This window comes from Rhincodon typus, chromosome 26 (genome assembly GCF_021869965.1).
Source record: "Rhincodon typus isolate 14 chromosome 26, sRhiTyp1.1, whole genome shotgun sequence".
NCBI classification, from domain to species: Eukaryota; Metazoa; Chordata; class Chondrichthyes; order Orectolobiformes; family Rhincodontidae; genus Rhincodon; species Rhincodon typus.
Genome location: NC_063357.1, coordinates 36,111,817 through 36,123,822, shown reverse-complemented (window position 1 = coordinate 36,123,822; position 12,006 = coordinate 36,111,817). Strand labels below are relative to the sequence as shown.

Genomic DNA, 12,006 nt, shown 5'->3' with positions numbered 1-12,006 from the left:
ACCTCAAATTTGGAACCAAATATATAATGATATATGCGAGGGACCTCTACCTGGAGTAGAGCCGGGTGTAGATGGGAGTGAGAGTGACAGAGAGGCCTGTCCACCTTTCATGTTGCTCACTGTCAGGTGTTGCCCTGGCAACCAGCCCGTACTGAAGAGGGAGGATTGTCTCAGTGGACTTCAGTGACCCCCACTCCAGCACCGTTGACCTTGAATGGGGGTTCAGAGGCCCAGGCTGTGGGCTTCCCATCCAGACAAAGTGCAGATTGCTGGGCTCTCTTATTGGCCCTCCCCATTCGAGATGCAAGAACAGTAGGTTTATGTGGCAGGAGAGTGATTGAGGGGGTGCCCTCGAAATGTTGACGCCCTCTCTCCGCCTTCTTGGAAATTGAAGTAAAAATACGGCCTTGGTAAGGGGTTTGCTGGAGATCCCACTCCCACTCCCACCAACCCCACCCTGCTGACATGAGGTCGATCCGGAGAGTTACACTTTATCTCTGGGGACCAACTGGCCCTGGTGTGCCTATGACCAGCTGAACTGACGACCCAGCTGCCCCAACCCTTTTGCTACCTGAGCAGAGGGAGAGAATGGCCCAGGGTAGTGTGATGGAGCTGGGGAAACTGGTATTGCCTGTTGGCAGCATGAAGGTCTGCCTCAGCTCCTACCATGCCCACTCCAACGGAGGGTAAAAATCCCTCTCACCGGGCTCTTGAACCTAACTGTTCCAAAATAATTCATGATTCCTGCCATCTTTTGGTTGTGTGATGATTTTTCAGGCTATGTCATAGAATCTCTAGAGTGCAGCAAGAAGCCGTTCAGCTCATTGAGTCCAAACTGACCCACTGAAGAGACCTAGGCTGCAGAGACCTAGCCATCCAGATCCAGTCCCCCACCCCATCCCCATAACCCCACATTTCCCGTGGCTAACCCACCGAGCCTGCAAATCCCTAGACACTACGGGCAATTTAGCACAACCAATCCACCTAACCTGCACATCTTTGGAATGTGGGAGGAAACCGGAGCACCCGGAGGAAACGCTCGCAGGCACGGGGAGAATGCGCAAACTCCACACAGACAGTTGACTGAGGCTGGAACCGAACCCAGGTCCCTGTTCACGGTACTGGTGAACAGAGCTTAGATCAGCGGATGTTTGTGGGAGCTAGGCGTTAGGGACTGAGTTTGTGTTTCAGCAGCTTGACCTGTCGTGTAACTCACTGTTAAAGGTATGCCTCAGCTTGGCAGTCAACATAGCATGTGAGCTGAAGCAGAGAGTGCGCTACATCGATTCAACAGGGGGACTGTGTGCCTCTCGGCTTCTGCGTCTGATCCAAGAGCAGGTTAACAGCTTGGAAGGACAGGTAGGAGAACACTCTGTTCCTACTCAGGTTTGAGCCTGCATTCCCTTTAAGAAAAAAGTCTGTTTAATTATGGTTAGAAAGTATCTTGTTGTCTGTGCACAACATTGGAGGCATGATGGGTGCTATATAAATGCAAACCTTTTTGTTTTACCCCTTCTTTACTCAGAGAGTAGTAAGGGCGTGGAATGCCCTGCCTGCAAAAGTAGTAGACTCGCCAACTTTAAGGGCACTTAAATGGTCATTGGATAAACATATGGATGATAATGGAATAGTTTAGGTTAGATGGGCTTCAGATTGGTTTCACAGGTCGGCGCAACATCGAGGGCCGAAGGGCCTGTACTGCGCTGTAATGTTCTATGTTCTATGTTCCTTCTCCTCTTTGCCATCACCCCTCCTTCTTTGTCACATTCTGTCTCTCGGCCCGTCTTCCTCTCCTCCTTCCCCCATCCTCGTTTCACAGAGTGAGGCACTCCAGCGGATTGAAGTGGCGCGTGTGTTTGAAGTGTACCATCTGCTAGATGTACTGCAGGACCTCAGGACCAGCTTCACAAGCCAGGTACGGAGTGGAAAGGAGTTGGGGGCGTGGAAACGGGGTAGCGGTGAGGGCTGGGGAAGGGAGGAGTGAGTAAGGGATATCAGGGTATTGAACTTTACATATCCACCGGTCACCTCTCCGAGGCTCGTTTTCTCCCCTCTGTATCCGGTTTCCCCTCCCCCTCTTCCCCACTCATTCCGTGCTGCTAACTGCTGGTACAAGAAGTAATTAGGAAGGCAAATGAAATTTTGTCCTTCATTGCTAAAGGGATTGAGATTAAAAGCAGAGAGGTTATGTTGCAGCTGTACAAGGTGCTGGTGAGGCCACACCCTGGAGTACTGTGTGCAGTTTTGGTCTCCTTACTTGAGAAAGGATGTACTGGCACTGGAGGGGGTGCAAAGGAGGTTCATTAGGTTGATTCTGGAGTTGAGGGGGTTGGCTTATGAGGAGAGACTGAGTAGATTGGGATTATATTCATTGGAATTCAGAAGATTGAGGGGGGATCTTATAGAAACATATAAAATTGTGACGGGAATAGATAAGATAGATGTAGAGAGGATGTTTCCACTGGCAGGTGAAGCTAGGACAAGAGGGCATAGCCTCAAGATTAGAGGGAGCAGATTTAGGACTGAATTGAGAAGGAACTTCTTCACCCAGAGGGTTGTTAATCTATGGAATTCCTTGCCCAGTGGAGTAGTTGACGCTACTTCAGTAAACGTTTTTAAAGATAAGGTAGATATTTTTTTTGAACAATAAAGGAATTAAGGGATATGGTGAGAATGCAGGTAAGTGGATCTGAGTCCACAAAAAGATCAGCCATGATCTTATCGAATGGCGGGGCAGGCTCGAAGGGCCGGATGGCCTACTCCTGCTCCTAGCTCTTATGTTCTTATGTTCTCCTACTGTTTCTGCAGGTGACCACTGCTCGCAGCTCCGTGAAAGCTGTAGTGATCGATTCAGTCTCTGCTGTACTCTCCTCTGTCCTGGGAGGTCATCAGCTCGAAGGTGAGATGCTGTTTGAAAGACTCCATTCAACTGCAATGAGTTTAAACTCAGCAAGGGAGCTGTCATACCAGATTAATGCCTGCAGCTCACTCCCAACCTCAGCTGCACCACCAGGGGGCAGGATCTACAGAGAGACCCAGCTCCTTGTCTGAAAGGGGTTTCAGAATAGGTTGAATAGCATGCACCATTTCATGTACAAAAGATGAAAGAAGCATCAAGTTTGAGGTGTTTGGGATCATTAGAAGAGAGAGAGAGAACCATTATGGTGGCTCAGTAGTTAGCACTGCTGCCTCACAGCACCAAGGGCCCAGGTTCAATTCTACCCTCGGGCGACTGTCTGTGTGGAGTTTGCACGTTCTCTCTGTGTCTGCGTGGGTTTCCTCTGGATGCCCCAGTTCCCTCCCACAGTGCAAAGATGTGCAGGTTAGGTGGATCGGCCATGCTAAATTGCCCATCGTGTCCAGGGATGTGCACGCGAGATGGGTTAGCCATGGGAAATGCAGGGTTACAGGGGATGGGGTAGGGGGATGGGTCTGGGTGGGATGCTCTTGGGTTGGTCAGTGTGGACTTGTTGGGCCTAACGGCCTGTTTCCATACTGTAGGAATTCTATCATTATTGACAAGGCGTCAAAACCTCAAATTAGCACAAGGCCATTTGGGGTGACGTGAAGAGTCACTGTTTCACCCGGAAGGAAGTAGGAATCTAAAACGTTTTTCCTCAAAAGCTGCTGAGCTGACTTCATTGAAACTTCAAAACTGAGATCGATACATTTTTATTAGCTACAAGTGTTCAGGGATATCAAAGTGGCAAGTAAATGGAATCGAGATACAAATCTACCAAGATCTTAATGAAGAATCAGCGAACAGGCTTGAGGGGCTGAATGGCCTAGTCCTGTTCCCAGGTATCTAGTGACCATGTTAGGTGCAGCATTGGTACGGGAGCAGATCGGCTCCTAATTCCTTCCGGTCGGGATGGTGAGCAGGACACACAATACAGGTCAGGAATATGATAGCAGCCCCTCAAGCTGATTGAGGGGCTGGCAGCTGGAGTTCAATTCCTCCGCACGTGGACAAAGGAGAGGAGCTGAGATGCAGTGAGGGACAGTACAGCAGCTGGCAGTGTACAGGCAGTGAGCTGAGGGCAAGGGGATCGCGGTAGGCCAGGAATGACCCGGTGTAGCAGTACCATCACTCCGGGGATCACCGGGAATCATAAATTAATTTCCAGGTTACTCTTGTGAGTGATAGCCAGGGGAGAAGCCATGGGAATGTTAATTGAGTTGTGCTTTTAATCATTTCTAAATGACAAGTGGATCATTGATGGGGCAGGTGTGTACGGCTATATAATTGACAGTGATGGATCACTCAATTGGATCATGTGTCTCTTTCTGTGATTGGTGGGGGAGGTGATATACTTCCTGATTGAACGCGTTGGGAGACCAATGATGGGAATATGGCTGCAGGTCACTTAATGCTCCGACTGGAATCAGAAATCCAAGGTTATTGGGAATATATAAAGTAGCCAGGACAATGGTTGCGCAGAACCTACACACTTCCATCGTTCCCTAAGTGGACAAATTGAAGGAAAGTAGGAGGAGATGGCAGCATAATGGTGTGCTTTAGAGATGAAAGGTTTTATTCTGGGGACATATGTTCCATTCCCACTGTGGCAGCTGGTGGAGTTTACATTCAAGTGATTGTAAACAGAAATTTGGAATTGAAAGTTTGTCATCAGTGATGATGACCACAAAATGATCATTGATTGTCCAAAGCCTATCTGGCTCACTACTGTCCTGTAGGGAGGGCAATCCGCCATCCTTGCCTGGTCTGAACTACATGTGACTCAAGGCCCACAGCCCTCTGAAACATGCCATTCAAGAGATTAGGAATGTGTGACAAATGCTGGCCTTGCCAGTGACACTGGCATCCCGTAAAAGGAGAAAGCTACAGGGAATAGTCAATAGATATCAAAGGTCCCAGCACAGGAGAAGTCAGAGGTTCAGTAAGATGGCCTAGTCCAGTGGCTATGACTTTTTTTTTTCCCACTCCTGGGACATGGGCGTCACTGGCTGGTCAGCATTCATTGCCCATCCCAGCTGCCCTTGAATTAATAAACCATTTCAGAAGGTAGTTAAGAATCAACCACATTGCTGTGTGCCTGGAGTCATTTGTAGGCCAGACCAGTGAGGATGTGGATTTTCTTCCCTGAAGGGCATTAGTGAGGAAGACTGGTTTTTCCCAATAATCGACAATTGTTCCAGTTTTTTTTATATTGAATTCAAATTCCGACATTTGCCGTCGTGGGATTTGAACCCAGGTCCCCAGAACATTAGCTGAGTTTCTGGATTAATAATCCAGCGATACTACCACTAGGCCATTGCCTCCCCAAATATTAGATTAGCAATTTGAAGCTGTTGAGTTTGACTCCAGCTGTGGCAAGTTGTAAATGTTGAAATCTAGTCATTCATGTCTGATACCAAGAAAATTACTTGTATAAATGGAATTTGGGTAAAATCGATCAATGTCCTGTGGAGAAAAGAGCCTCAACTGTAATGACTGGGCCTTCCTTGGGATCCAAGAAGGGCTGAACTTTGTCTTCCTGGAGACCGAGTCCCCATATCTCCCCTCGCTCTCAGATTTGGCCGTGTGTCCAATGGCATGTTCCCATCCGTACTTAAATTAAACAATCTACATGTGAGCCAGCAGCAGTGGCCCCAGTTTGGGATACTGAAACACTTGTGTGTTACAAAACTTCTTCCATCTGGGTTTTGGGGAGCAAGTTATTTTAGAGAGATGGCCACGTAAGGAGGTGTCATTTTGCAGTGTGTATTCAGAGTCCCTCAGCATCTGCATTGCTGTCTTTCTTTCTCAACACTGAAGGCATCTCCTCGATTTTGAACAATCAACTCTGTATGTCTTTGTTGTTTTTTTTTTGGTAGGTATGTCTCTCATGATGCAACTTGCAAGGGAACTGAAGACGATGGCCAGGGAACTAAATGTTGCTGTAATAGTGAGTACTGGAACCTCAGACTTGTCAATGGATTTTCAGATTGCAGTATAGCAGGAGAAAAAGCCTAACACAAAGCTTTGATTATCATAGTACGAGGATTTATCAGAATGATACAATAGATGAGCAACTTCAGTTACTCAGAGCAGAGAATGTTATGAGGAGATTTAATGGAGGTGACCAGAATTATGAATGGCTTTCTTGGAGTAAGTGAAAAGAAACTGTTTTCACAGGCAGTTTGTTCAGTAACCAGAGGGCACAGATATGAGAACCAGAAGGATGAGAACCTATTTTATGCAGTCCGTCGGTGTGATCTGAACTGCTTTGTCTGGGAGGATGATGTGAGCATATTTAACAGTAATTTCCAACTGGCTAATTACCTTTAAAAGAGAATTTTCAGGGCTAGGTGGAAAGAGCTGAGCACTGAGCTCAATTGGATAGCTCCTTCAGAGAGATTGCATTGTCACATTGGGCTGAATGGCCTCAAGTGTTGTTTGGACAGACTGCTTATCTAATGCGCAATGTTGGACGAGCAGAAATTTCCTTTGGTTAAATGGTGGAATAACTGAAATGGCTGTTTTTGGTCCCCACTTCAATCTCTGTTCCCTAGCGACTGACTCCATACCTCTCCCTAATAACTGCCTGAGACAAAACCAGTCTGTTGCGACTTTGTGTCATGTTTGACCCTAAGATGCACATCCATCTCGATGTCCACACCATCACGTAGGATGTCCAATTCCATCTCAGTAACGTTGCCTGGCTCCACTCCTTCCTCAGCTCATCGGCTGCTGAAGCCATCATTCATCCCTTTATTACCTCTAGACTTGACCATTCCATGCCTCTTCTGGCCGGCTTTCCACATTCCAATTTTACTAAAATAAATATGGATCAGGTTAGACAGCCCCTTGAAAGGGCCCTCTAAGAAAAAAAAGTCCAAAATGTTTGACTGAAACCTATAAAGGAAACATATTAAATGGTCGTCTCTCGGTGTGACGGAACATCCCAGCTCCTGTGGTATCCACTGCTCCCTAAAGACCTCACTCATGCTGGTGGACTCCATACGCTTCACCTCCATGGACACTGGGGTGTAGATGTTTCCACAGAAAAGGGGTTAGGCAGCTGGGTGCTGAGACCCCCTCCATGGCTCACAACTGGACCTGTTTGTGATTGCTTTGTCCATTTCCCACATTCCACCCTCTAAACGGGACATCGTCCAAAACTCTGCCTTAACTCACACCGAGTTCAGGTTGCTTGTCGGTACCTATCTCGCTTACCCCCAACTTTGGATTGCGGTCAAGCAATGTGCATATTTTTAAAAAAAATCCCAACCTTGTTTTTAAATCCCTCCCTATCCCTCTAATCTCCTTTAGCTATGTATCCCTCCTTATTAACAGCCTTCCTCAAATTCTCGTATTGTGAACCTACTCTGAGCTTAAATATTCCACAATTTGTAGCAGTGGCTTCAGCTGCCAGGACCATAAACTCTGGTCTTCCATCCCCTCCAGCTCACTTTCCTCCTCTGGGATTATTCCTTAAAACCTACCTCTTTGTTTGGCCACCTGCCTGGATACATGTCGCTCAGTGTCCTACTTTGTTTCGTAATGCTCCTGTGAAACACCTTGGGCTTTTTTTATTAAACATTAAAGGCACATCCAAAACATTGTTCCTTAATTATTATGATTCCAATCCATTTCTTATCCATTTGTGCATTTGTTCCTTTCCTGAAGGCAGAGTTCTTTGATAAAATAAGTGGAAAGTGCCCTTCTTTTAGCATCTTTCACAATCGCAGGACAAAGTGTTTTACTGTCAATTTTAAATTCTTTCAAAGTGTAATTACTTAGTGTAGGAAATGTGGCAACTGGTTTTCACACAGCGAGCTCTGTGAACAGCAAGGAGCTAATGACCTGGTTGCACTCACCGATTTATATTGACTTTATCCCCCACTTACCCAGGTGACCAATAGTGTCGTCCAGGACCCTGGTGGCAGGGGTGTGAAGCCAGCTCTGGGACGCACGTGGAGATACGTTCCCAATGTCCGTGTCCTGCTCCAGCGTGGGACAGAAGGAGATGATCTGCAGCCAGTGAAGCGCACGGCAACTATACTGAAGTCATCCCGGCAGGTAGGGGATGCCAGAAATCCTCGGGCATGCAGGGGTGTGGGGTAATGGGTGGCATCCTACCTCCTTTTTCCGGCTGTACGCCAGCCCCTTGCAACATTGGCTTGCAAGACACACATCATCAATTTTCCTTCTCTCTCTCTCTCTCTCCCTGTCCCATTATTATAAACAATGGTTATCCTGCCTGTTCCTTGTTCCTTTTGGTTTTTACAACCCCACCAATGCAAATTGGCCAAGTCACTAATAACTACTGCTTCCAACTCTGCACTCCAGCCCCCAAACTCTTTCTGGCCTGTACTGTGGAGGTCTTTCCCGTCAACTGAGGCATTGCAACTTAACGCTCCCTTGTTTCATTGTTTAAGTGTGAAGTAGAATTTCCCTTTAAGGGTAGTTCTCTTCACTGAGACAGGAAGCATGTTCCTGGAGTTATCTGGTGTGCTCATGCCATCTTTTACAGGACGCATTTGTCCCACAGATGCTGTTATGAGGCAGGGTCTCAAAATCAGTGATATGGACATTGGACCCTCCATTCCTGCTCTCTGGGGAAGCTCTGTACCCATACTGTACATTAGTAAGATCTCCTGTTCCAAACTGCGAAAACAGCTGCTGTTTTAATCCCTCCCACTTTCTAATTCATTGAACCTGGAGGTAGACTCTGATCACCTCACTATACAGGCCTGCATTGATATAGATGAGAACTAGCTTGGGAATGACGAAGGTATTGACGCTACAGGCTGTCAGAAACCAAGAGGGAGTGATTATTTCCTGGTAGTGCAATTGGGATTGAGGGAAGTTGCTCTTGATAAGCACACTATTCAAGCACCTACGCAACCTCTGCACAGTCTTAAGCTGCCTCCATTCAGCATCTTCTGACTTGCCCTGTGGAGAGGAAGGTGGCTCTCAGCAGCATTGTTAGTGTCGAGTAAATGCTATTGGTGTGAGCCCAGCATCTCACTTCTCCATTATCAATCCCGTCCATTCACGCTCTGTCTCCTAAACAGCTCAAACCCTGATCGTGTGTGTGTGTTTTTTTTTCCCCTCAGCCTACCAGAAGAAGCACAGAGTTTGACATCACTTCCTGTGGAACACTGACCAATCGAACTACTTCCTCCCAGCATTCTGCTGGTGACCTTGACAACACAGATTGAAGCTTAGCTGGACTTTCTGACAACGGAGAGCTGTGTGTCAATGTTTTATTTTAAATTGCAGTGAGTCTGTTTGGTGGTGATGAAGATGGCGCCATTGTGTCTGGTCACCTTTTGGGAGCAATTGCATGACAGCCGGTTGTCCTTGTACAAAGCCCATCCTTTATGTTGTGGCTGCAGCATTAGGGTCACCTCCCCCTCCTTGTAAGGAGTGAGTGGTCTGCAGAGAGGTAGCACGTTGGAGAGATCTTGGAAATCTCAAGCCCATAGTGTACACGGGTGCCTGATAGCAATGCATCAGACAGTTCGATTTAGTTTCAGGATTTGTTTTCAGTGTACAGTTTTAAAGACTTGGCTCTGGGTGAAGCTAGTAGCTGTAGTTTTGGTAGGACATTAAACAATGAATGGCTATGTATGATTGGCCAAATGTCTTTATGCAGCAACAACCAACAACTTGCATTGCAGTGTGAGGTTACATTTTTAAAGCCTGCGTACTTTCCCTATAATCTTACCCTCGGGAATTGATGGGCAGTCTCGTCCTGGCACGTTTTTTTTTCGGATAAAGAAAAGCCTTGTGCACTAAAAGGTGCTGTTTGACATTCAGTAACTGGGAGGTCCTTCTGAGCACTCTGACTTTTTAACCTTGGGAATGGGTGGCCTGGAACGCTGAAGAGATGAACTCTCTTGTAGCTGGAGCTGAAACCACATTGACAGTCATACAGCATGGAAACATACCCTTCAGTCCAACCAGTCCACGCTGACCATGTTCCCAAACTAAACTGCTCCCACCTACCTGCGCTTGGCCCATAACCCTTGAAACCTTTCCTATTCATGTACTTATCTAAATGTCTTTAAACATCGTAACTTTACCTGCATCCACCACTTCCTCTGGCAGTTCATTATGCACACAAACCACCCTCTGTGTGGAAAAAATGCCCCTCATGTCCTTCTTAAATCTCTCACCTCTTACCTTAAAAATATGCCCCCTAGTTCTGAGCTACCCCACTTTAGTGAAAAGACCCTTGTCATTCACCTTATCTATGCCCCTCATGATGTTATAAACCTCTATAAGGTCACCCCTCAACCTCCTGTGCTCCAATGAAAAAAATCCCAGCCATTTTCGGTCTATTTTTATATCTCAAACCCTCCATCCCCAGCAACGTCCTGGTAAATCTTTTCTGAACCTTCTCCAGTTCAATGATTTCCTTCCTATAACAGAGTGATCACGCTGTGCTCCATAGGAGGCCTCTCTAATGTCCTATACAACCTCAACATGGCATCCTACACTCGAAGGTCTGAGCAATGAAGGCAAGCATGCTAAAAGCTTTCTTAACCACCCTGACTACCGCTGATGCAAATTTCAAAGGATTATGTACTTGAACCCCTAGGTGTCTCTGCTCTACAATACCATCCAGAATCCTATCAATAAGTGTATAAGTCCTGCCCTTGTTTGTTTTACCAAAATGCAATAACTCGCATTTATCCAAATTAAACTCCATTTGCCTCTCCTCAGCCCATAGACACAAATTGATTTCGATCTCTTTGTAATCTTAGATAACCTTTATCACTGCCCACTATGCTGCCAATTTTGGTGTCATCCGTAAACTTACTAACCATGCCTCCTATATTCAAATCCAAATTGTTTATGTAAGTGACAAACAAAAGTGGACCCAGCACTGATTCTTGTGGCACGCCACTGGTCACAAGCCTCCAGTCTGAAAAATAATCCTCCACCACCACCCTCTGTCTTCTACTGTCAAGCCAATTTTGTACCCAATTGGCAAGATCTTCCTGAATCCTACATGATCTAACTTTACTAATTAGTCCACCATTTGGAACCTTATCAAAGTAGTGTTGTCCCCACCCTTTAGTGTACGTCAGAAACATGAGCTATATACAGCAGACACCTCCCATCCCTGTAAAGTTACAATCAGCACTGCCTTTATGAAATCCTGCAAATACTAGCAGAATAGGCGTACCAGCATGAGTGTCTTCTCCCAGTTCAGTATATCCCTACAGAGGCATTGATCACTCCTGACCAGTTGTGATGGGTGGGCCGCAATGCCTGACCCAAACCCCACCCCCCCCCCACCAAGTAAGTGCTCTATTCCAAGCTCCGCAATGGTAAGTGATCAGTAGGAGGGCAGAAGAATTGCTACAAAGACACCCTGAAAGCAACTCTAAACAAAAGCAACAACAGCCCCACTGACATGTGGGAATTGCTTGCCCTGGAATGCAAACTGGAGAAGAAGCATCCATTTCGGGTATCGCATGTGGAGGCCAAACACAAGCAGCGGAAAGAGCGGCCAGAATCCAGAATGTTCCAGCCACCCGCCTCATCAAACACAACCAGCCCCACGAGTGGCCGAGTCTGCAGTTCCAGCAACGGATTATTTAGCCACCCCCTCCCCCAGAGTAGAAGTAAGTCATCCTTGACCCCAAAAGACTGACAAGAAAATATCATTTGAGTACCCAATCTGGCCAAGAGGCCTTTGTTTGCGATAAATGCATCGCGATTATCTACATCACCAGTGCTTCGACCTTGACCTACTATGTCTGTACCACAGAACCTTGACCATAAATCACGTGAGATACCTGCATTAGCTGTTCAGAGTGCAAAATGTTTCAAGTCCAATTGATCAGGAAGAATTAACTTTAATGCTTTGCCATGTTGATAACCTACCATCTTGCCATCACAACCTACAGCTTTGCCAGGGCCTTTCCAATCGATCATTCTCTTAAAATATACTAAATTTCCTCAATATGTTTGAAAAATACACTTGACCTCATCCTCAAAAAGATGCTTGCTGAAGATGCATCTATCCATGACAGTGTCGG

General features: G+C 46.5%; 1 protein-coding gene across 1 annotated transcript in view; it reads left to right on the top strand.

Annotated features, from left to right (window-relative positions):
- rad51d (RAD51 paralog D) overlaps positions 1 to 9,583 on the top strand; it is an 11,799-nt gene extending 2,216 nt beyond the window's left edge. The window contains exons 2-7 of the mRNA XM_048612386.1: positions 1,165 to 1,359; positions 1,820 to 1,915; positions 2,809 to 2,899; positions 5,839 to 5,909; positions 7,859 to 8,026; positions 9,067 to 9,583. Coding sequence (XP_048468343.1) covers positions 1,165 to 1,359; positions 1,820 to 1,915; positions 2,809 to 2,899; positions 5,839 to 5,909; positions 7,859 to 8,026; positions 9,067 to 9,171 — 726 coding nt within the window. The 3' untranslated portion in view covers positions 9,172 to 9,583. The remainder of the gene's footprint in view (positions 1 to 1,164; positions 1,360 to 1,819; positions 1,916 to 2,808; positions 2,900 to 5,838; positions 5,910 to 7,858; positions 8,027 to 9,066) is intronic.
- Positions 9,584 to 12,006: the final 2,423 nt, after the last annotated feature.